Source organism: Corvus cornix, chromosome 8 (genome assembly GCF_000738735.6).
Source record: "Corvus cornix cornix isolate S_Up_H32 chromosome 8, ASM73873v5, whole genome shotgun sequence".
In the NCBI taxonomy this organism is placed as follows: Eukaryota; Metazoa; Chordata; class Aves; order Passeriformes; family Corvidae; genus Corvus; species Corvus cornix.
Genome location: NC_046338.1, coordinates 21,311,474 through 21,337,664, shown reverse-complemented (window position 1 = coordinate 21,337,664; position 26,191 = coordinate 21,311,474). Strand labels below are relative to the sequence as shown.

General features: G+C 40.1%; 1 protein-coding gene across 1 annotated transcript; it reads left to right on the top strand.

Moving 5' to 3' along the window:
• The first annotated feature begins 1,572 nt into the window (after positions 1-1,572).
• SLC25A24 (solute carrier family 25 member 24) lies at positions 1,573-24,696 on the top strand. The gene is made up of 10 exons (XM_039556011.1): positions 1,573-1,908; positions 12,873-12,999; positions 13,485-13,572; positions 14,003-14,114; positions 16,713-16,871; positions 17,212-17,364; positions 18,429-18,536; positions 20,152-20,319; positions 21,382-21,532; positions 22,190-24,696. The coding sequence occupies exons 1-10, from the start codon at positions 1,723-1,725 to the stop codon at positions 22,366-22,368; spliced, it is 1,431 nt and encodes a 476-aa protein (XP_039411945.1). The 5' UTR covers positions 1,573-1,722; the 3' UTR covers positions 22,369-24,696.
• Positions 24,697-26,191: the final 1,495 nt, after the last annotated feature.

Sequence of the window (26,191 nt, the reverse complement as noted above, 5' to 3'; positions counted from 1 at the left end):
TACTACTTGGCAGTATAACATCACTGGGATGCAGTGACCTTCAGCAATATTTACTTCCCTTACTCCAGATGAGGGTAAAGTATGTTCAGGCTCTGCCTGTTCCAGTATTTTCCAGTATTTCCCACAAACTGTGGAGGACCACCTTGTATGCCTGCCATTTAGAGAGGCTGGAGGAATGGGATGGCAGGGACTTCATGAAATTCAACAGGGACAAACATGAAGTATTGCATATTGGAAGGGATAGTCCCTTGCAACCACAGGGAGCAGCTGTGCTGAGAGGACACGGGGGTCTTGGCAGAGAGCAATCTGAGCACGGGCCAGCAGCATCCTGGGCTGTATTAACAGGAGCGTGGCCAGGAGATGGAGATTATCCCATTCTACTCTGCACAAGCTAGACTGTATCTGTACACAAGTCCGGTTCTGGGCTCCCCAATGCCTGGAAATAATGGATAAACTGGAGAGTTCAGCAGATGGCCACCATGGCTGGAGCACTTGCTCTGTGAAGAGGGGCTGAGGAAACTGAACTTGCCAACTGGGGAGACTTAAAAGGAGGCCTCCACCTTGCTGGTACCTACAGAGTTTACAAAGGAAATAGGATCAGGCTTCTCGTAGTGGGGTTTGGTGGGATGATAAAAGACAGCAGGCACAAAGTGAAATGAGAACAGCTCAGTGTTTAGAAGGGAAGATCTTCCTCCCTGTGAGGACAGTTAGGCTCTAGGCCAGGCTCCCTGGAGACATTGTCCAGTTTCTATCCTTGGAGGTCTTCAAAGACCTGAGTAACCTGGTCTGAGTTCATGGATGAGCCTGCTTTGAGCAAGAGGTCCCTTCCCACACCACTTACTCTGCGACGCAATGAACCTGTAACACAATCCAGCAGTCTTTACATATGCAAGTCCTGGTAGCATGTAGACCTTTTTCAAACACTAGTCCATGGTCAGACACTGTAGCACATTAGCTTTATTAACTGCTCTGTGAGCAAGGCTACAAAGTTTTTGCTGTAAGGCTGTGTATTGGTGAGTCTGCACCAGGAAAGCAAGACTCAATTCAGTGGCAGCTGAAATTCCTTTTCACTACAGCTCTCTTGTGGAGAGAGAGACTGGTGACATTTTCTATCCATTTACTCTTAGACCACCTGTGTACTTTTCCATTAACTCTACTGATTTATTTATGAAGCCATTATGGAGCAAAAAACCCTAGACGTTTCCTCTTCTAATGTTTATTCTGTTAGGCCAAGTAGCCAAGCTCTTTCAGACTCCCCTTGGGTTGGGATGCTCTTCATACACCTTCAACTGAGGCTTCCAGCGCTAGACTAGAATGGGGGGGACCAGAATGAGCCCAAGTGTCCAAACTAGGTATTTTGCAGCGTTTTTGCTGCAAAAAACGCTGCTGCTTGTGCTGGAACCCTTGAGCTGGTACAACCGTGTACGTGCGGGCGGGAGCACTATGACGAGCCCGAGGGGCCGCGGGCCGCCCTCTTCCCTCATCGCACATTTCCCGCCCAGCGGCGGGGGGGGACGGAGGGAGGCAGGGGCGGAGCGAGCCCCAGAGCTCCCCGCCCTCCCTCCGCCCCTCGCCGCCGGGCCGGCCCTTCCCTCCCTTCCCCTCCGCTCCCCTCCCCTGGCAGCTGCGAGCGGTGGCGGCGTTGCGGGCGGTGTCTCGTCCGCGCCCAGCCGGCGGGAGTCGAGGGGCACTGTCCGTCTGTCCGCGCTACACGGCCCCGACATGTTCCAGCTCCTGCGAGGCTTCGTTCTGCCGGCGGCCGCCTGCGACGGGAGCAGGGATGGCGACTCCCGGTACGCCAACCTCTTCAGAAAACTGGACCTCAACGAAGACGGGAGGGTGGACATTGCCGAGCTCCAGACGGGCCTCCGGGCCATGGGCATCCCGCTGGGGAAGGAGGCGGAGGAGGTAAGCGCGGGCCCGCGGTCTGTGCCGGCGCCCCGCGGCAGTGGGGAGAGGAGGGCGAGGCGGGCCCGGCCGCGCCCCCGGCGCTGAGCCCGAGGGACGGGGCGCGGCGCGGCCGGGGCTGCTGCGTGCCCGGGAGCCGCGGCCGCCGGCTTGGGGCCGCTCCGGGATGGAGGCGGCCTCGGGCTTGCCGTTTTCCTTCCCCGGGACGCTGTTCCAGCCCGGGGGCCGTGTTGTACAGGCACGCCCCGGTTGTAGGCGAAGGGTCCCGAGCGCGTACGGCTGTCGGTGGTTCCTCTGCCAAGTGGGTTTACTCATCGTGTGTGTACTTTTGACATCCTTTAACTCCGTGTTGAGTGATACTCGATAGCATATTCCTCTTCCAGCATGATAAATGATGGTAATTTACAGCTTTTGTCCACTACTCCACCCATGCATAATCTAGATCAGAGTAAATTAATGTTTGCTTTGGACAGCAGGTAGTGTAAATCTGCATAGCTGTAGGTTGCAATTTCAGAAGTAGTTATTTAAGCTAAACACATGCACATGAAAATGATTCTTCTTGGCATGGGCTGTTGTCAGATACCGAGGCCCATTATTAGAAAATGCACACTTGTAACAGTGGCTATCAAACCAGGAAACCGACAGTGCTGAAACTTTGTGGTGTGGCTTCTGCAGTCATCAGTTCGACTATTACATTCCTTTGTCCCTTTTATCAATGTTGTGACCTCAGAAGTCAGTAAAACTTAAGTCATCAAGCATTCCAGTGTGATGCTGACTTACATTAGCAGATCTGACCTGTTACCTGGAAGAGAAATTCTTTCCTGATTATTTTTGGTAATCCCCAGGGATCAGCATATAAAATCATTTAATGCACAATTCTGTAGGCACAAGTGTTTGTGTGGTAAGGCAAGTCTGTGCTGACAAGACACACATAGGTTCATTTAGGCTGAGCAGGTACAGGTGAGATCTGTGGGGGGGAACTACTACTGTAACAATTCTGCTTGTTTCCATGGCATTCCACTGCCATGCCTGTACTAGCTGTTGCATACTTTCTGATAGAGGTGCAGGAAAAGGAACTTAAATTTCAACTCCAATGTTAAAAGATGTGTTGGGTCAATAATTCAGTGACATTATGCTGACTGTGTGACAGTTTTTCCCTGTGGTCTCATTTGGTCTCTGTTTTGCCTCCTTCTATTATATTTAATTCTCTGTTTCCTATACTTAAGAGAAAATATCCAACAGGCCTCTTGAGTTGAATGGTGTTTATGCAAGAGTATAAATGAAAGCACACTTTCACTGCAGTATTGCTGCTGGTCAAAATCATCTTTGCAATAGGCATGTTTTGTGTTCTTAGGCTTTCGTAATTAAAGGAGGGACAGGTTGGCCTTTTTTATCCACGAGAGTTGTCAGTGTTCAGAGCATGCTAGCTATGAACTTCAGTCACACATTATACACACATTGTTGTAAACCTGTTGTACAAGTTTGACTGTAACAGTTCGGGATTTTTACTTACATTGAACAATGGGCAAACAGGTGACCAGCTAATTTTCTGGTGTTTAACAATGGTGGTCTTCCCACATAATTCACTGAAAGCACTGGTGTGCTGCTGACGATCTGACAGCTTAGAATTGAAGTTCCAAATTCTTTCTCAAAATCAGTGATCTTCATTAATAGTGCACATCTGAGTAGGTGTGCAGTATTTTCAGTTGCTTCAGGATAAACTGAAAGGGATACCCATGAAATAGATAGACATACCTGGATGTAACAGAGAGCAGGAAATGCTGCCTTAGTTGTTAAAGACACAGAGTAAACAAAATAAGCCATGAGTCATCTTCTTATTTGGGAGGGGTGGAAGAATCATTGGAGTGCAGCGAAACTTCTATATGCTCACTGTTTTAAATGATGGTGGGCACAGTTTGAACTAGAAACTAGGCTGCTGCTGTGTACCTGTTAATAACTAGACTTCTTGTAATACAAGAGCCTCAGTAAGACTTGCTGTCTGCTTCTTTCCTGTCTTTATGTAGCTACTCTGTTTCCTGTACTTTCTTGCAGCTCAAAGGGACCTTCTCCCACTTCAAGCTCTGAAGTGATGTTGAATTCATTTTCCTTAGTGCTTGGCAAGAAGGTGTTTTATTAACGAAGTCAGATATTGAATCATCATATTTGTATTTGGAGAGGCAGAAGTAGTCTTATAATTACTAATAACTAATGAGTAAGGAATTGAGACATGAAAATATTATACAATGGGGCAAAGTGTTATCTACTGAACTGCTCAGCCCTGCCAGCATTAGTGGCACCATGGCATGGGCAGAGCTTGGGATATCCTAGAGCAGAGTAGGCTTTGGTGCCTTGTGGCTGGGTCAGACTTTCAAGCCTAGTTATGTTGATGCTGTTAGGTTTCCAAAAATCTCTTTGCAAGGCTGGCTTTCAGCACATAGGATGAAGTCCATGTACCTGGGAGTCTTGGCCATTGTTCTTCTGAGCCGCACAGCTGTTTCCTGGCTAACCCGTGGAAAAGGGACTGCTTGAGTGTTCCTGGGTTTCACTGCAAACTCAGTTGGTTGATCCAAAGCTGTACCATCTTCACAGTATAAATCAGTGTTTGTGCTACTGGTACTACCTTGCTCTTTTGTCTTCAAGTGAAGTTCCTCTCTAGAAGGAATATGCATGTTTTTAAAAGAGACAAAGCTACTATCCATTAGAGTAATGGACTACAGGTATGCACCTTCCATCAGTTGTGAATGTGTGTGGTAAGCTTTGGAGGTGGCTTGCATCCCCCTCTAGGGAAGCATCATTTTTCCCCCATAGCAAGACATCATAGCACAACATGACAGAAAGAACCTCCTGTGTTCTACTTGACCTGCCTTGTGGCAGTATCTGACAAACAAAAGTAAATGACTGGAAAATCTGGAATGTGTGCTGCTTGGAGGCTGCCAGGGTGACTCCTGTTATATGTTGTTGCATATTACCTGCTAGGAACGGGCTACTTTGCAAAGCTTTGCAAAAGATTCCTGATATAATGTGTCAACACCTGTGAAGGAGGAGTTCAGTGTGGTAACTGTCAGATGTTGCTCTACGAGCAGTATTAACAGCTATTGTACAGTGACTTTGATAAGCAGAGACACAGAATAGATGCTGGGATCAGATCACAAATGATCTCATGCTGTGTCTTCAGAATGCCGTGAGTCTTGTAGGCGGGAGCACCATAAATGGTGTGAGTGGTTGGATGAAGAACTATTTTTGTTCACCCTTTCCTTCTGCTGCAATCAGTCCTTACAGTAAATCCGTGGGAGGTGAACCCCATATTTCAAGCTTCAGTTTGGGACAGGAACAGCCAAGTATTCAAATTCAGGTACTATTTATACATTGAGTTCTGGAGCTAGCAGTAGGAAGATGTTACTGAAATGAATAACTACATTCTGGAACCAGTCTAATGATCTTATTTGGACTAATTCTCTGTAACAAGTCTTTGGCTACATTAAAACTCTTTTGGATAAAGAAACAGTGTGAAGAGACACGTCTGTGTGGTGGAGACAGGGCCTAATGAGACTAAATTTTCAACAATCACACTATGGTCTGTTCAGAATAATCAACTGTTTCTGAAAATTTGAGTCCAATCAAGTCTAAAAATATGCAGAACACTTGAAGTATGTTTCTGCATTTAAGCCATAGGAAATTCAGAATTCTGTCAAGTGAGGCAGGCCCCTGTGCTGTGTTCCACTGCTGTGTCTCAGCTTGAGGATGGGTGAGAACCGGGCCGGGTGTGTATTTTCGTTCTGTGCTTTTCTCTGTCCTCTAAAAACTGCAGCTAGATAGTGCTTCAGAGCTTGACCTTTCCATAGCAGTTCTTAGTCCAGAAAGCACACACTTGTTTAGTGACTGAGCTAAGATTTTCCTTAAATATTTCTCCACTGCTTTAAGATTTTTGCACTTATTTTAGTTTTGGTAACTTCCCCTATGTGGCAAAATTAGAGGGATAGTAGACCAAGTTAACTAAAGACTCCTTCATCATGTTGTAGCTTGGCTAGAAACAGAAGAAACACTGATTACTTTGGCAACTTAGAGGAAGATACATGGGCATCTTATATCACACTGTATCTACTCTTAGAATTTCTCATACCTGATATGCAGAGTCACAGTCTTAAAAGCTTCATTACTTCCCTGTCTCTGTGTCATTCTTTATATGAATGGAAGCTTTCTCTTACCTAACCTGGTATTATAGATTTAGAGTAATCTGGCATTTTCAGCTTTTTATCAAAACAGATGTCATGTCATGTGATTGTAGAAAACTGGAACTATTTAGTTCCTTTAAGCTTCCCTTTTCAGGTCATAATAGATGATTATGACTGCTTATGGGGACTTAATTGTGAAATACCGCAAATATCTTCAGTAATGTATTCAATTTGTAAATTGGAAATTGAATGTATTCAATTTACTTTGCTTCCATTGTAAGCAAACAATGTAAATCATTATTTCATTTCTATGTGTACAGCTTCAGAAGCTTTTAACTGATACGTGCTGTAGTCTGCAAGTCTCCATATGAAAGAGCAAGATGAATCTTAAGTTTGTTTTCCTAACACTTTAAACATCCAAGGAGACAAAATGAATTTTTTTTTAAAACTAACTTGATAAGTTTTTTTTCCTGAACAGTGACAGAGTACAGTGAATGATTAATTCTTCCTCCTGTTGCTGCAAAGTGCAAGAATGCAAGAATGCCAAGAATTCCCAAATATGGGAAGCCTCACCTCTGAGACATCTCTTAACCGCTGTGTTGAAATGCTTTGCTAAATCCCTGTCTTGAGACAGCCGTGTGTCCCAGGTGAACAGACAAGGTAAACTGTTAAATCTTTTGAGATGGTTACAGCCAGGATGCCTCTGTAGCAGAGTGGCCCTGTTTAATGGGAAAACTCAGCATGCTCAAAGTCAAAAATACGAGTGTAACTTGCAAGGAATGCTGAAGGAAAGTTCAAGGGATAGTTTGCATCTTCCATGTATGCTGTTTCAGATTCTTGAAATTTAATTCATAGCTATGAGTTGAGAGAGTTTATCCAGGTCCTGAGGAAGCAGCTTCTGCAAGGCATTTTGGGAGAGCATACTCACACTTGCATCTTGTCCTTTTTTGTCTCGTTTTCTAGAGATTCTGTTAGCTGAAATGGACCAGTGAGAAGATCTCTGCTAGTGCTGTCCTGTTGCAGGGAAGAGTGGTGCTTAGGACAGGGAACAGGAAGAGGAAGCTCTGCAGCTGGTAGCAACATCTGCTCCTGTCAAGGGTGCAAGTCTGCTGTACTGGAGTGAGGGCCTCCTAATGTATGTCTGTGGCAGGTTTAAGGGGCTCGCTTGGATACTGTTTACATGTTGGTAGTATCCTTTGGGAGGCACGGGAGTAAATACGAATGCTGAATTTGGACAAGTTGGGAGGCCTTTGGAGGCAGTGCAAATTCCTGTTTTACTCAGTGTTGTGTTGGATTTCTGGAGGTGAGGTGTCAATCTAGTTCATGTGTTACATGGACTCACTGGGCCGTAATGCTGTCTGAACACATCCTCAGGCCCTTTCCCTTTATGCTGGATTTATCTCCCAACTGATGTAGTTTGACAAGGCTGACTTTAATAATCTTTGCTAGTGTTTTTTGGGTTATCGTAGTCTGCATAAATTTGTGTAGTCTTAGCAGATATAAATAGGAATAGGACTGTTGTCAGGTATGTGTCCAGTGAAGAGAGAAGTGTTGTGTATACTTCAGCTATGACTGAATTTGGCTTGCAATAATATTACAACCAACTTAAAATCGTAGACTGCAGAGCTATGTGAATGGCTAAAAAATTTTAGAGGGAAAGAATTGAAAAAGGGGAAAAAAAGGGAAAAGGGTATATCATGATTGGTTTTATATATAGTACTTCTGATTTTAAAAGCAAATGTGAAATGTGGGAATGTCTAAAGGCATGATGATGATCTTACTGTGGTGGGAGGTCTTTGCAGGATTTGTATCTGTGCTCTTTGGAACTCTCGCTGCAGATTGCAGAACACATAATTGCTACTTGCACTAGTGGTGTATCTTGAAGTGCTGTTTTGTGCTTGTGTCTTGTAGATAGCTTGATAGGAAGCCAGTAACTTCTTGATGAATCATTTCCTTTTAAATATTCTTTACATTATATTAATTAGCTGAAATAACAAGCTAATGAATATATTGGTAATCCTTTATACTCAGCAGCCCCACCCTTCATGCACAGTTCAGTTTTGTAAATAGAATGTAAGGCTTATGCACAATACATAAATAATGATATGAAATAATGTGAAAATTAGACTGTGAATTTAAATGAAAAGTCTACATAAAAACATTGAGATTTCTAGTCTGTTGCATTCTTGGTCTTAACATTGTAGCCATGAATGTGTTAAAGTTCATAACTTTGGCATAGAGCAATCTAATAATTCATCAGGACGCTTACAGAGGAGGGTAAGGAGTTTTTGATGTGTATATAAAGCCTGTCTGTAAATTTTTTTTTTTTCAACAGACCTGCTGACTTACATTTCCACACCAAATACAGAGGTCTTCTGGAAGAGCAGGAATTCAACACTGCAACATGATTTATATAACGGAGAATTTTTTTAAAAAATACCTTCAGTGTTTCAGTCTACTTGTGGCCTTTCATGTTGATGTTGCCTGGTTGTGCAGGAATTTGAAAACAGCTGTATTAACAAAATATGCAACAGAAAAAGTAGTAGAATTATGAAGAAAAAAAAGAGGAGAAAAGACAAAGGTGGCAGTATCAGGGTCAAATAGGTCAGCACAGGAGCATTTTAGTCTGTCTGTATGAAGGCCTGTAGCATTAAAAAGAAAGATCACAGAATCATAGTATTGTTTGGATTGGTAGTGACTTTTAAAGGGTCTTGCAGTCCAATTCCCCTGCAATAAGCAGGGACATCTTCAACTGTATCAGGTTGTTCAGAACCCCCCCCAGTCTCACCTTGAATGTTTCCAGGGGTGGAGCATCTGCTACGCTCTGAGCAACCTGTGCCAGTGTTTTACCACCCTCATTGTAAAAAACTTCTTCCTTATGTGTAATCTAGGTTGACACTCATTACATTTAAAACCATTACTCCCTGTCCTATTGCTACAGGCCTTGCTAAAAAGTTTGTCCCCATCTCTTTTATAAGCCCCTTTAAGTACAAAAAGGCTGCAGTAAGGCCTCCCTGGAGCCTTCTCTCCCTCAGTCTGAAAAACTCCAGCCTTTTCTCATAGGCACCTCATAGTAGAGGTGCTCCTGCTCTTTGATCATCTCTGTGGCCTCCTCAGGACCCACTGCACCAGGTCCGTGTCTTTCCTGTGCTGAGGACCCCAGAGTTGGACACAGTACTCCAGGTGGGATCTCCTAAGGGCAGAGTAGAGGGATGGAAGCTCCCTTGAGCTGCTGGTCATGGTTCTTTTTCTGCAGCCCAGGATATGATTGGCTTTCTGGGCTGCAAGCACACATCACTAGCTCATGTCATCATCTAAACTGTTGTCCTAAATCTGTCGTAATTAACAATTCTTTATGTGGTCACCATTTCATTTTATCCAGTGAATTTTCCTTATTGCTTGGGGTTACAGTTTTTAGACAATGAGAAAAGAGATGGTGTGCCTTGAAAAATAAACATTTGGGTCTGGGCCTTTGTAAAGGTGAGGTGATCCCACAGTAAGGCTGTAACAAGAAATGGCAGGTTTTATGTGGCAGGCATATTGAACATTGTTTCCCAGGACTTACAAGCGAGTGTTGGCACCTTGGTTGGTTCCTGCTCTATTGTTGTAAGCATGCCTATTTTAAAATGCATCCAGTTCTCCTCCATCTGAGAAGCTGGTGACCCAGGCACTGGCAGAGTGACAAGTGGCTGTAATTATACAAAATTTGGTTGTATATTAAATGCAGAACAGCAGAGTTGGATTCATTGTTGAACTGAAGTGGGGAGTGATTGAATGATGGAGTGTTTTGCTTGTGGAGGCTGTGGAATCTCCTTCCTTGAAGGTGTCCAAGACTCAATTGGATGTGGTCCCCCACAACCTGATCTAATTTGATCTAAGTAGATAGGCTCTGAGCTGGGGTTGTGTTCAATGGACTCCAGAGGTTCCTTCCAACTTGAATTATTATTTGATGCTGTGAAGGGGCAGTTTGTACTTAGAACTTAGTGTGCCAGGCTCCCTACAGCATCCAGTAGGTGTCTTCCTGCTGGCTCTGGCCATGGGGTATGGAATGCCCCAGGAGGAAGTTTCTGCCCATGAAGTGGAAGATGAGCTTCTTTCAGTGTTCCTGTTAGTTCCACAACCTTGCAAGTTACTGATTTTAATCTGAAACTTTAACACCCACACAATTAGTTCATTTCATGACATTCCCTGACAGCATAGGCTTTTGTTTGCATGAGCTTTTAGATTTGTACTGAGAGAAAGACACATGTGCTATGTGTTTTTGTTCTCTATCATTTTTGTTTTGCTGCACTGAGAGTGGCTGAGACTGGCTTGAAGTCTGGAAAATAACTGTCAAAACAAAAGTAGGAAATGGAGAGTATGTTTGTGCTTACCCTTTTCTCATTGTTGCAATGTGAAATCCACTAAATCTTTGGCAGATGAACTGAAAGGTGCCTGCCTTCACACACAGAAATTACCAGCTCTCTAAACTTCTGGAAATTCCAGTTTTCTTTGGCTCACATCATCCTCAGCAGTGGAGGTTTTGTAATTATAATTTAGTTCAGGTTTTGTCATATCTGTGAGACAGAACAACACTTTCCTTGTTCTGTTTCCTTTTGGTTTGTGTAGTTCAGATAGCAACAGGGAACACTAGCAATTTGTGTCGAGTAGAACTCATGCAGAGTGATTACAAGTGCCATGTAAGTCACCTCTTCTCAGGAGAGTGTGGGAGCCCAGCAGGACACTCAGACCCTGCAGCATGAGGTGCCATGTGTGGAGCAAAAGATGGCTTGGGATTGCAGGGTCTTTGAGAGGGAACTCTTCAGACTAGACTAGTTTTTAATGGTGGGGTTTGGTTAGGCTGGGGGGGGGGGGAGAGTTTTTTGAATGATTAATCTATTAGCCTTTCTTAATTGCTTGTTAGAAGGTCATGGTCAGGACTGTATCCATAAATATCCATAAATGTAAGCTAACTTTTTTTTGTTATGGGAAATTCTGAACAGCACTAACCATATTGACAGAGGCATGAAACTGAATTGATGAGCGTATCTATCTGTGTTGACAGGTTATTAACAGAAATTACAATCAAGCTGGACTTACGACTTTACTAAGAACATTGTTTTTCAAAGCTGATACCAAATCACAGTTATCTGAATATGTGGTATCTTGAGTTGATTTTTATTGTGCAAAATTTGCTGTATTATGGGAAGGAAATAATTTGCTCATTTCACTGTGGCGTACCACATAATCTTCCTCCATTTCATTAAGAAATCCTCGATAATCTTATAAATATTAGGTTTTTGAGATGAAATTTTAAAGCACATTATTTTTTGTAGAGGCATAGGAAAGACAAAGGAGGCAACATGAATGTGTTTAGATGTCTTCAGTCTTTTTCAGACACCAAATACTAGATATACTCACCAGTTTTCTGCTTCCTCTATGTTTAGTTTCTGTAGCCTAGAACTTGTTGGACTTTGGTCTTTTGAGGTCCTCTACTAATTAAAGAGGAGTAAAGAATTAAAACCAGATTTTGCAGATTAGAACAGCCATTCAAATCTTGTTGAGAGTTACTTTATTCAGAAACTACAGTTGTGCAAGGCAGTCTGCTAAATAGAAGATTCTTGGAAGAATTTTTGGTGTGTGCTTTACGCGTAACCTGGAGTGCTCTGAAACTGCAGTTAGTGAGGAGATTGTGCTGTCAGGGTGGTCTCGTGTCCGTCTGGAACTGAGTGCTGCCCCCCTACGATTTCACACATCGAGGGAAACCACAGGGACCAACGTCCAAAGGAGGGGATAAGACGTAATTTCCCCTTAAATCTCCTGTTCTAGAGCAGGGTTCTGGGCTGGTTTTCCCTGCTGGCTTCCTGCAGGTCCTGCCAGAGGAGGCGGCAGTGCTGTGGCAGCATGAGGAGCGGTGGCAGTGGCTGTGGCCTTGGCTCTCCGTGTCCAGAGCTGCCCTTGCTGCAGCGTAAAGCTCTAGCTCCTAAACCCTGCAGAGCTTCTCCAGGCTTTGCCTTGAGCACGAGCCTCAGCAATTACAGGCTGCTGCTTGTGGGGCTGCTGTGATTTCCCTTTTCTAACAGAGATGGTGAAGTTTTCTGGCCCTTTGTTGGTGGAGATGTGTCTGCCTGGGCTGTGTTTCAGACTTGTTCCCTGCAGTCCTGGCAATTGCATACCATGCACTCAGTGCGTAGTTAATTTTACATGGAGGTGTTTCTATGTGTGGACAGTTCCTAGGAAGCACATACAAGAAAGGAAGATAAGTGTGTTTGTATTTGTTACAAGTTTGTTTAAAATTGTAGTCCGGGCTTCAGTTTGAAGCAGAAAGCCGTGTTCCCTCTAACGCTGAGGGCTGGAAGTGCTAGTGGAGCAAGATCTTTGTAATTTTTTGGTCAGCATTTAAATAGTTAATTGCTGTTTGTTTTTTTCACCTTTATAATTCATAATTAATAGACCACTTGATTAAGATGATTGTCAAGGTTCTGCTTGTTTATTTTACTGGCAAATTTCATATACAGGAAACTCACAGGCTTAAACTTGTTCTCTGTCAGGTTTTTCTCCTGTCCCCCACCTCTTCCTCCACAAATTATTTGATACCTGTAGGTGTAACTTGCCAGTGCTGGTAAGAAACCTTAAAATTTCTGCACAGAAAAGTTATATAAATAACAAATAACATTTTTTTAAATATGTATTTACTGCTAAGTATTTTCTCTCTCTATGAAAATATTGAGTGTGTTAAATTCTGAAAACAAAATGATGCTTTGTGACCTGCTGTAATTTGGACAAGTGAAATACTCATTTTTCTCACAATAGAAAATTTTTAAAGCTGGAGATACTAACCAGGATGGACAGCTGGATTTTGAAGAATTTATGCAGTATCTTAAAGAACATGAAAAAAAGATGAAACTGGCATTTAAGAGCCTGGACAAAAACAATGATGGTATGCCTTGATTTATTTTATTTGTTCAAACATTGTTTGAAGAAACTGTGCATTAAAAGTACTTTAACTTATATTCTTTGTCTGAACTGGAACCAAAAATTGTGAATATGGAATCCTTACTTCTTTTCCTTAACAATTGCATAATTAAAGTTTGCTATAGATCAAAAAAATAAATTATTATAGTCTTTATTCTTTCTGTTTTCTCCAAGTACACTGAACTGGGGCTCCTTGTTCCCCAGATGGAGAAACTGTAAGGAAATTTCTGACTGTTTCTAGCTGTTAAAGATAAACCAGTTTTTAACTAACTGCATTTGCATCCCATTTGCTTCATCCTTGTAGTAGACAATCAAAACATATCATCTGTGTTTAAATTGATTTTTTAAATCATCTTTGCAATTATTCAGCTGTTACAATGAGGTCCAAGGTGCTAAGTTTATTAAGATTTGTGTTTTAAATATCTATCATCTTTATTTTAATGTTTCAAGGAAAAATTGAAGCCTCAGAAGTTGTCCAGTCCCTCAAGATATTGGGTATAAACATTTCAGAAAAACAGGCAGAAAAGATCCTGCAGAGGTCAGGAATTACTATTTTTTGAAGCAGTTTAATCTTCCTTGTATTGTTAGTTTTTATATTTTTCTATTTCAGAGAAGGGGATAAATGGGATTATGACTTTGAAGTTGGTAGTTACTATTGGAACATCTGGTTCTGGGAGGAAAATGTTACTTTATTTCTTTGTAAATGTTGTTGGTAGAAAGAAGCACTGTATTATGTTTTTAGATGGAATAGGACAGATGCACTTGGGTAGGAGAAGCATAGTATTGAAAGGCCATGGCAGATTCAGCCTTGGAGTCACTGTATGGAATTTACAGTCAGTTGTTATTGATGTGATAATCCAAGTTAAAAAAAAAGCAGGGGGGAGGGGAGGAGGAAGAAAAAGCAAAAACCCAGAACAAAACCCCACCATTGCTATTTCCTTACATAGTTTTGTTCAATTTCTTTTCAGTATTGATGCTGATGGGACAATGACAGTAGATTGGAATGAGTGGAGAGATCATTTTATGTTTAATCCAGCTACAGACATTGAAGAGATAATTCGATATTGGAAACATTCCACTGTAAGTTCAACTTCTCTTTTAACCTAGTGCAGCTCTTAAGTTCACCTCTGCTGTATTAATTTGTGTTATTGAATATAACAGCATCACACTTGTATTTCAACCATATCTGTATTGTTTGGTTTTCCTTTTCACAATATCCTCTCCCATTTACAAGCAGGATTGTGTCATGAGTTTCTTCTGAACAAAGAACTTCAGCTAAACTTAGCAAATAATTATCAATAATTCTTAGAATGGAATCCTTTTTCTCTTTTGGAGAAATCCTACAGAAGAGTAATAACCACAATATTAAATATTTTTCTTCACACATTAAAGTATGATTTCATTTGTTGAAACAAATTATATAGACATTTTAACTTGCTTCTTATGTTGAAATTAGTATTTGCAGTTATATAGTATCATTATAATTATCATAAAATCACTGGTGTCTTTACTGGTGATTTTCTGTGCACGTCGTGCTCTTTCGTGCCATAGATTTTATTTTAAGAATACAGAATCTACAGCAATAGGCTATCCACTGTGCAGAAAAATGTTTTAAGTTTTTATTGAATGGAGCTGTTGACACCTCTATTCTGATTTTTTAAGACTGATTTTTAAGAACAGTAATAAAGTAAGTAACAGTAATCCTGTTTGCTAAATATCCTTCCTGTAGATTATTGGAGGAAATAAGGTTAGATACCTTTGAATATAGTGAGACCATTTATATCTCCAGGGATTAGTCAGCATTTCCATAATAAAAAACAGTTTATGAGATCTGAAAGCTTTGAGTGTTTGACACTGTACAACCTCAGTTCAGGAATGCTTGCCAAAAGGGAGTTAGTTCCCTGTTTGCTGAAGAAAGCACTTGAAGCACTGCTAGGAGATCAAATAGTCCTGGTCCCAGCTTACTTAGTGGAAAAAACCTCTGCTTTAATAAAATGCTCCTTACTATTATTAAAAATAAGATCTGTATTTTTCTTTATGGAATGTCATTACTTGCCCCCAAGAAACAGCTGAGGGAGTCTCCTGTGATCTTAGTGTTGCAGTCAGCTGATGACCCAGTTATCTCAGCAGGCAAAATCCAGCTACACGGTAACCCAGCTGGTCTTTCAGATAAGAGCAGATGTGAGACCTCCCAGCCTGGCTGGCATTGACAGACAGCTCTTACAATTCTGTTTTTATTATAAAATTTTAATTGCTGTCAGACTCTTCCAGGCAGATAGCTGCATTGGCATAGAATTGTTGTGGTAGCTGTGGCCTTTCTGTTATAAACACCCTCAAATTTACCTTTTTTTTCCTTAGTTACATTTAGGTCTCGGTACACACAAGGTTTAAACCCTGGTAGATATGCATAATATCTCTTAGAACATTGAATTTGTATTTTGAGTTTTGATCGATCTTTTGATGTTTCCATGTAGTTGAGCAACTGATGACACCTTATGTTGAAACCTCAAATGGGAGCAAGATGAAAGGATTTTCCAATTAACGTGTTCTGTGTTCAATATCCAGAATAGCTGGTGCTTATCCTTTTTGTCCAGTGGCTATATTTATAGTCTGCTTTCTGCAATTTTGTTCCAAATGACCAGGACAGTATTCTGTCTACTAACAGACAGAGAATGCAGCATAAATTAGGGATATAGTGTCTACAGTTAAAATTACTGATAGTTTAAAAGTTTTATCAGTTAACACACTTTCTGGTCAGTACTTATCAGTTATTAATGCATTCTTATTCTTTTTGTATGTTTTATTTATGTGTAATAGCAGATTTGCATTATCTACAGTGTACTTTTTCTCATGTATCGTGATTATAAGTTACACATAAGAGCAAAGACTGTTTAAGTGACATGTGAGATTTCATAGTGTTATGTCTTAGTTTTATCATTAAAGCCTATATTAATGTTGTTTTTTGATCAAATGCAGTGGCAATGCAAACATGCCCTCCTTAGTGAAATTCCAAATTTTTATAGCTGAGAAAAGTAATTAAATGTGCCTTTCAGTATAACTGATGGTAAGAAAATCTATAAATCATTAGTCAAATTTTTCATTTTGTAGGGTAATACACAGCAATTACCAGAAATAGAATATTGTGATATATCAGCTGTAAAAACCCTGCTTTAAAATGTTGGGGAGGGTGGGGGAAGGAGACATCCCACATATGTGTGAATAAATTACCGTGAGAGAAATCTCTTGTTAGCAACCTTAGGAGATTACCAAACTAATCCCACAAGGCTGTCTGGTGAAAGGTTAGCTGCAACATATAAGCATTTGAGCTTTAGTGCTGACTTTAAAGGACTGCTGATAATGACAGAATGTCTTTGCTTGGGCCGTACTCAAGGAGGAAATTTGTTGTAATTTTTAATGATGATGGTGCAGTCTTTGAAATGGTGGGTCTGTGGTGTTACTGCTCAATATCTATATAGAAGTCACTTAAAGTTGCTTTCCATTGAATAGCCATGCATAACAAGTTAATTATAGAAAGTAAATTAAAGATATTTTTTATTTGTAACTAGCACTTTATTTGCACATTCTTAGGTAGTATATTAACTTGGAATTAGAACTGTGGATAAAACTTGTGATGGAGTGAGATAGTTATTTGCACATCTTTGCTTTGGATTCATAAAGGTATTGGATATAGGAGATAGTTTGACTGTTCCAGATGAGTTCACGGAGGAAGAGAAAAAGACTGGGCAGTGGTGGAAGCAGCTGCTGGCAGGAGGAGTGGCTGGTGCTGTCTCTCGAACAGGTACAGCACCCTTAGATCGCCTTAAAGTCATGATGCAGGTAGGTGCAATGTTAAAGAATTTCTTGGTTTGCAGTGTATCACTTCAGTTTTAAGAGATCTGTTGGGAAAAAATTGAGGGCCAAGGTTAGTATGTGAATTGAAGAGGTCTGGCTGTGTTTTGACAATTTCCATATTTTGTATTCATAAGAATTGTATTTTATAGACGTGGGAAAAAATGTAAGCAAAATATTACAGTACTTGTGCCACTAAAATAAGATCTTTTCAGTAGTGCATATGGTTTCACTAGTTGATATATTGAATCAATTTAATACTGATGAGCTTTATAATCTAATCAGAACAGTGTTGTCTACTGTGACTTTGGTTTTGTTTTTTTTTTAGGTTCATGGTTCAAAGTCAAACAAAATGAATATAGCCAGCGGTTTTAAGCAAATGTTGAAAGAAGGTGGTGTCCGATCACTTTGGAGGGGGAATGGTGTAAATGTTGTGAAAATAGCTCCTGAAACAGCTATTAAGTTCTGGGCTTATGAACAGGTAGGATGATAAATCAGGAATGAAAATAATTCTAAATAAAGTCCTGAATCACTCTCACTGTTCATTATTGGCACTGTTGTATTATATAGGAGCTCTTGTCATGGTTGGGGATTTTGTCATAGTAATTTGAGTGACTTTCAGATTTAAAATAGTTTATTCTGAATAGAATACTTACTATTAGTCAGATTTTACTGTTGTTTTATAAGCAGTGCAAATTAATTATATCTGTCAGATGTTTTAAACTGCCCTGAGTCTGCATGGCTTTGTATGGAGACCTGCATTAATATGTAGGTTGTTGCTTCAAAGTGACAGCAGGCAAGAAGTTCTCACTCATGCTAGCTGAACTTACACGGGATTCATTTAAAGTCAAATATCACAGTGCTATGTATGATGCCCTCATCCTGGATTTCAGAGTTATATTTACCTCTGAATCAGCTTTAAGCATCATGTTAAGGCCTAATCCTCCTTTGGAAAATGAACTCCCATTCTGGTGTATTTAAATGAGCTTTACTTTTCCTCTGTAGGGCTTGGGGCTTGCTAGTGCCTCAAGTAAGACTGAATGAGCATACTGCACATCAACTGGGAGATAAAAGCAACAAAATATCAGATAAACTTGGGGGTGTTGCAAGACTGAACAGCAAATGTTGGTGCCACAGAGTAACCTTGGGCACATTATTCTTTACTCTCGGAATGACACAGTATGTACAGCTCTCAAAGTGCCTCTGAAATTGCTAGTTGATCTTTCATTCTTTGATTGGACAACTGGATCTGCAAGGGAGTTTGGTTCCTCTTTGTTTTCTGGAGTTCTTAGTGTAGGTACCCTTTTGCTGGCTGTTTGCAGAACACCTATGGAACTGTGGGTGATTGAGGTATTTAATCTAAAGAATTCTTGCAGGCTGGAATGTTTATTGTGTTCTGGAGAATCTTTTTGGGCTCACAAATTTAACTGTAAATACATGAAAAACTAAGCTTGAAAAGACATTTTGTACTGTACTCTTGCCTTTTAAAGTAACTCTTGCCGCACCTAAAAAACATGTATGTTTATTTCTGTTTTAACTGTACAGTATAAGAAGATACTCACTAGGGAAGATGGCAAATTAGGCACTGTTGAAAGATTTGTATCTGGTTCTTTGGCTGGAGCAACAGCACAAACTTCTATTTATCCCATGGAGGTAAGTATCCCATGGAGGTAAGAAAATCTGCTTCCATTGGAGCCTGCAAAATGTTTGTTTTGTTTCCAAAGTAGACCCCATTTTGCTCTTGAAAATATTGTAAAAATTCCTCTCTTGGACATCCTTTCAGAATTTCAGTGCTAGGCATTTTAGCATCTGTGTTCTAACTGATTCTTGTAATTTTTCCATATATTTCGCTGTATAATATTTTTTTAAACAATATTTAAATGAAACTTAGTTCAGGAAAAAAATCTCCCAAGAACATTTAAAGTTCAGTACATATTCAAGAATTTTGTGAATTGGGCATAAATCCTTTTCCTGCTATATATAAGCAAGGAGTGTTCTTGTCTGGACAGAATTGAAGTTCTGTTGTGTTATGATGGGAAGCTGTGTCTGATAAGGACAACAGTGTGAAGGAAGAATGTAACAGCTGCAGCTCAGACTGGGTGGATTTGCTCTTCCCCCTGTAGGACATACCTGTAGGTGGTACTACACATTGCAATTTAACTAGTGTTAATACATTAACTGCTGTAGTGTAACAATTGCACAACATTTCACAGAAATAGGATGTACTTTCTTTACTGCTGGTTCTCCAGAAAGTTCATCACTTGTGCAGATCCATGTTGGAATAGGTGTTGGGTCTGGGACTAAACCAATACCTACATCAAGTTTGGTAGTAATGGCAAATGTAACCTAAGTAGCTTTTTCATGGGTGGGGATTTCAGTAGGAATAGAACTGTTTTCATTGCTGCAGCGATCATGATCTCTTTAAAGAGCATCCTTGCTGTTCCAGAGGCTGAATCCCAGCTGACCTGAGTACAGAGATGGGTTAAGTTAGGGAATAACTGAAACATGATGTAGATTGTCTGGATTACACTGATCAGTGGAGACAGGTGAACTATTCTGCAATAATATCTTCTGGTCTTCCTCACAAAGGTATGGTAATGTCCTAGAAGTGTTTTCAGGATGCTTCTGAGTAAGAGCAAAAAGCCAAGTGCCTGAGAAAGATGCAGTCTTAAGAGGCTTTAAAGTAGACCAAATTGTTGCTCAGGAAATTCCCTTTGTGGTTTCTTCTGGATGCTGTTACTAATTTCTTAGTTCCAAGATGCAGTACAGATTTATTTGCATTATTAATCAGGTACTGGGTTTCAGTAGTGAGACACAATCCTTACATTCCTTAACTACCTCTCTAAGTGTCATACTTTTTGAAAGATTATTTTCTTAATATGCTTTAGTGTTCCCAGACCAGAAGTGCCATCTGCTAGCATATTAGTGCTCTCAATTGTTCCTTAGCTAATACTTCTATTGACTATTGGCTATATTGTTGCCTTCAAGTTGATCAAATAACTGCCTGTTTTAATCAAGAAAATAAAGCTGAAATGCAATTTAAAAAGGCTAAGAATTTGTAAGCTAGTGTATGGTAATGCCTGGTGCTCTGCACTAAGGACAGAACCCGAAGAAGCCTACTGCTAACAATGCCTTACCAGTAATCAAAGGAGATTTGGAACACCAAAGTGCAGAGCAGTTCTAGACAACTGAATAAGCAGAGATATACTGTGTATCTAACATAGATTAATAAAGAGGTATGTAATTAAGGCTATTTTTTTCCTTTTAGGTTTTAAAGACCAGATTGGCTGTGGGTAAAACAGGGCAATATTCTGGGATGTTTGACTGTGCTAAGAAGATTTTAAAAAGAGAAGGTCCAAAGGCCTTCTACAAAGGTTATATTCCTAATATTTTGGGTATAATTCCTTATGCTGGCATTGACCTTGCTGTTTATGAGGTGAGTTTAGATCACTGAATGCATGTAGCTGCCATTAATTAATTTACAAAAAGCATAAATATTTTTTAGAATTTGTATTATTGTACTATTACAGCTGGTTCAATTTTAAAAAGACAAATGAGACTTTCTGTTACTAGACCCCAGTGTTTCTGTTTGCCCCTCTTGAGGAGTGCCTGGGCAGATGGGCCCTTCCATGCAAGACTACCAAGTAGGAAATGCACTAAGAGAGGATTATACAGACCTTGGCAGTACAACAGGCTTTCATACTTACCTAACCCTGTTAGACTGGAGCATACCCATTCTATAGGAAATATGGGCCTTTAAAAGGATATTCATATTATGGTCCCTATCCTTCATTTATGATAGTTTATACATTTTTTTGCCAGTTGTTGGATTTATGAGTGGATTATATTAACCTGAATTGCTTGTGTGTCTCTGCATGTCACCAGAATTCTTTCTGGCTGACACAGCTTTTCTGAAGAGTTTGAAACACTGCTGTCTTTCCAGAGAAACTGGCACCTCTTTCACCCACCAGCAATCAAAATCTTTTATCTACCTTATATGTGTTGCTTCAAAGTATGTTAAATAACTCAGATGCACAGACTATTTATTTTTCTAGTCTAGACAAATATTTTTTTGGCAGTGCATTAGTAATCATCAGAACTGCTTGAACAAACATTTTTAAAGCTGTATGAAATTTCTTTTCTACAGTTTGCATCCTTGTTTCTGCATGGGATGATGTGCACAGCTGTGGGAGCTTTTGTTGTACCCTGTGGGGTTTCCCTCCTCCTCTCCCCAAAGTATTACAGGTGCATGGGCACTGTTCCTGCTGCTGGATCTTTTAAGGATTTCTCTTTTAGGTACTAACTGTTGTAGTCTGGTTGAAGTCCTTCTCTGTGTGCTAAGGTGTTTACCTGTGCACTTCAAGCATGTAGGACTGGCCCAGTGAAATTGGTGCTTTTCAGGATTGAGCCTTTAGGATTTGTTATGAATAAAGAAGTATTTGTTTACCTTTTTAAATGCAGGTCTCTTGTCTTACTGTTTAATTTTATACCTTGGCAGCTCTTAAAGAGTACGTGGCTAGAACATTATGCATCGAGCTCTGCTAACCCAGGTGTTTTTGTATTGTTGGGGTGTGGCACTGTTTCCAGCACATGTGGGCAGTTAGCCAGTTACCCTCTCGCTCTTATCAGAACACGCATGCAGGCTCAAGGTGAGTTCTCTTGTACTGAAAATGCTTCTGTGTGGTCACATTAAAATTGTATCATTTGGGATAGCTCTAGCAGAGGTGTAGGAATAAAAAAAAAACAACTTGGAAAAACCAAAGACATAGCTGGAAAATTCTTCTTAATGTTGATCCCTTCTCCCTCTTACCCCCAACACTGTTGTTCTTCATACTCAAATTAAAAAGTAACATTTCAAGCACTTGGTGCTTTGTGTATTCTGAGAGCCACATTCCATACAAGACTACCAGACACAGCCCCTGTCACAGTCTGGAAGCACTCTTCTAAACTTTAGAGCCTTTTCTAAATTTTAGAGATTAAGTGACAGGGCTTGCATTGTCCTGTGAGGGTAGACAGTGATGTGTGCTCTGTAGGACATTTCCTAAGGATAGTTTCATAGTTGAGATTTTTGTTTGATAGGTTTCTGCACAGACTTAAGGATGGGAGCCTAGATTTCCAAAGGAACATAGGTGGATAATGCTTTTCGATGGGATTTAGATGCATGGATATCTCCCAAATGTCTGGGATTAAAAGATCTCTTTTCAGTGGCCCTGTGATAGTAGGCTCATGATCCAGGTGTTTGATGCTTGCTCAAGATTTTTAACATTACTAGAGGTGCTACATAACACATTATCTTTTTGTTCTAGCCTCGGTGGAAGGAGCTCCACAGCTGAACATGGTTGGTCTCTTTCAACGAATTGTTGCTACAGAGGGACTCCGAGGACTTTATAGGGGCATAGCCCCTAATTTTATGAAAGTGCTTCCAGCTGTCAGCATCAGCTATGTTGTATATGAAAAAATGAAACAGAATTTGGGAATAGCATGAAATGAAGGAAAAAGGTGAGATGCTTCTAACGTTGGAAACACCAGAACAGTAATGTTTTCTGAAGTAATCTGCTCTCACAATCAGAGACAGATCTTTATAGAGAGATGCTGCAACTTCCACATTTGCCCTTAAGTGGGAAGAAATTTTCTTAAATTTTAGTTCACCATTTCTAAACAGATACATATATTGCACTTTAAAATGTTACTGAGTTGAAAAAAAAATCAAGAAACTGTCTTTAAATCAACAGTATGTTTTTATTTTTAGGAAATCATGCATATTTTACTCATTGGGGTTTTTTTAAATTTGTCCTTTCTAAATGTGTATTTGTCTTGGATCAAACCAAAGGTAGGAGAAGTTTATACTGCCTTGATACTGAATATACGAAAGTGACTTTTTGTTTTGTCATGCTGCCTATACTCAAGCAATTCACAGGTGACATTTTGCATGCCTAGAAGTGAGCACTTTTGTTATTTTTGAACACTGAATGTTAAGTTCATAAGAAATAGGATCTTGGATATACACAATGATGGAATAACACATTAAAACATAGCCCATCACCTTTATCTTCAGGCAAACCTTTTTTGGTTTTCGTTATTTAAAGAGCCTGAGAAACTGCTGTTCTGTGGTATCGCAATACCTCAAGTGGGTTTACATGGTATTTTTGTAATACAATCAGCAATTTTGGTAACTTGCTTCACTGGACCTGCTTTTCATTGCACTTGTAAATATCAGCACCACTAACCATGGCAAAATTTGGGTTACAGCTGCATGTTTTATAGGCTCATAATACAAAGGAATAGAAGAAGCATGGATTTTAGATCTGTTCTGTACAAGTGCAAGTTGCTAATTAAAAAAAACGTGGAGGATCCAGTATAAGCTGGTAGTAATTGTAGTACAGCCAATAGCAGAGCCCTTCATAGCTGTCTTGGGAAGAGGAATGCTTCTCATTTTGGCCTCTCCATTCTTTCCCTTATTCAGAGGGCTACAGACCATGTGCTTTCAGCCAGTAGAGGATTGCATTATTATGTAAAGGTTTTTTACAGGTTTGTCACGCGAGATCAGTCTTCTGTGCATGCTGGCTGTGACTGTGAAATTGGGATAATAAAATACTGAACTGTTTTGTCCAAGTGACCAAGTGGCAGTGCTGGCCTCAGGTGCCCATCAGATTGATGTTAATATAGCAAGCAAAGCATGCACACAGACTTGTTAGTGCTTGAGAAACAGCTCCTCCTCAAAAAACAAAGCAGCACTTCCTCAAAGCAGAAAGTTAGGTATTTCCATGTACGAGTCCTTCCAAAGTGACTTCCTTTTCTGTGTGTGTATGTGGAGGGGGACACAGTTCCCTTCAGGCCTGAACACTGAAATAGATTAACAATTATTACCAAACTCATTTGTTAGGCTTTTTCTGCTTTTTGTAATGTGTAATGTCTTAATCTTGGTAAATTCGAGATTATACTTACCTTGACCTTCTAAGAGCAACTGCTCTTACACCACTTCTTGAAATGGGATTACTGAAGGAAGAACTTTATTCTGTTAAGGTCATTAAGGGTCCTCTTTTTAATTCTTTATTTTTTTGGGGGGGTGGAGGGTGGGAGGGGTGCATGGTTTTTTTGGTTGGTTTTTTTTTTTAAGTAGACAAATAAACAAGCAAGCAAAAATAACTGCCTGAATCTCCCTTGTTCTACATATGCTTTGGGCCATATTTTTCAAACAGCAATTACTAAATTTGTGTTTAGTGCTTCCATGGCTGGTGTTTGTTCTCCATAAACTGATACATAATAACTCCATAAAATCTGTATTATAAAATGTTGTTTTATCAGATTTCAGAAAATGGCAGCTCTAGCTGTATTTTGGCCTTCCTTTAGGGAAACGTTGGACTTTGCACTTTAAAAAAAAAAAACAACAAAACCCAAAAAGTCCTTCTATCCAAATAATTTATATGTATAATGCCTTTCTGATCTGACTGTTTCTTGCTTTTGCCAATATTTTTGTACCTTTGTGGGATTTGAGAGATCAGTTGCTGATAATTTTGTTTGACTGTGACCAATGAGCAAATGTATTGTGTATGTGATGTAAAGATGACTTTAGCAGTTTCCATCTTCTAGATTTGTTCCATTTTGTTTATAGTGTGCAAGTGCCATTATGAGTATTGAAATTATGGTGACCTTTTCAGATGTTGAAAAGATGAGCTGTTTCAGATTTGATTTTTCATTGTGCCTTGATGATGACTGTGTTCAGTTGTGTATTCTTTGTCTCTTAAATGTATGTTTACCTTTCTAGCTCTATAAAACTACCAGTTTGTAATAAATCTTTGTTTACTTATCTGGCTAGAGTGTGCTGATGTGTTTTTTTCATGGTCCCATAGATGACACTTCTTTGCTGCATTAGATGCATAATACTCAATGTAAAAAAATGGAGGCAATAGATCTAAAAATAAGTTTCAGACTAGACTGTACTTTGGTATTACACTGATACTTGAAAACATAGTTTGAGATAAGTTGATTGTCATCCTGTTTAAAACTGTCTCATTGCTTAACGGAATACCACATGTTTATTATTTTTGCTCATTCACTGAAGAGTATTACACAATGATTTGCTTCTGTGTATGTTGTGTGACAGAACTCTTTAATAATCAGGATGAACATACTTGCTTCTATTACTGCTGATCTTGCTTTGTTGTTAATCTTACTTGTTAGTCAAAGGATCAATATAAAATCTTTTCAAGGTAATTGACTTAATTTACTCTGCATGTGTAGCATGGCTATGCTTGTTAGCAGCCAGCTCTGACAATTCCTTTTGAGTTTTTCACACCAATCCTTCAAATGTTAAAGATAATTGTAAACAAATTAGGGAATTTTCTTGTCTCTGATTGCTGCAAGTACAGTTATTGTAACATAAGATTTAGAAGTTTTCTTTTAAGTAATGGAAGAGGTAGATGCACAGTGTATGATTCCTGACTTAGTGAACAATTTGACATTCAATTTGACTTGAGGCAAGAATGCTTTTAACTGGAAATGCTCTACAAGAAGAGCCCAGAAGGGAAAGGGAAAGCTTATTTGTTTTCCCTTCAAGATGTATGTGGGGTGTGACAGCTATTCAGTACCATTAACACTAGAAAACACTGCAGAAATGGAATAAAATCTAATATAGTGCTGCCAGTGTGCGTCTTCCCCTCTTGACTCTGGTGGGCTTCCTGGCAGGATATGCCTGCTGCAGCAGTGGCATTTCTTACGGTGGCACTGATGCCATGAAGATTTTTTGCCTTTTCTTTTATACCTCTGTTATACCTTTTTACAACTTCTGTATTCTTAGTGCTTTTGCCTACATTCTTGGACTTGTTTGTTCAGCTAAGAGACTAAACATTCTAGAGGCTTTGTAAGTAGAAGATAGTATGCCCCAGACCCCAAGGTCCTCTCCAGAACACATTCTGTAAACTAAGATAGAACCATCCAGGGGAAGGTTCCTTGGGGAGGGGGGCTCATTCAAGCCTCTCATTGGGGGATCTTTGATAGATATGCTAATTAGTAAGACCTATAATGTTATACCAGATCTTTTGGGGGTGTGCATTGTGGTGTGCATTTCGGTGCATTTGACCTGGATGTGTGCACCTAAAGATCCTTAAAATAAACACCAAGGTAAAATCCCTTTTTTCCCTCTAACTGTGTTTGAGTCTTAATTTTAAGACAGGAAAAGGCATCAGCACCAGCCTCAGCCCAAGGTGCCTGGCACACCTGCTAGTGGAAAGGTGAACTCTGTCTGCTCAAACCCCCTTGGCAGCTTTCCTTTCTGCTAAAGAATGCCTGGTGCCCAGCACTCCCAGGTA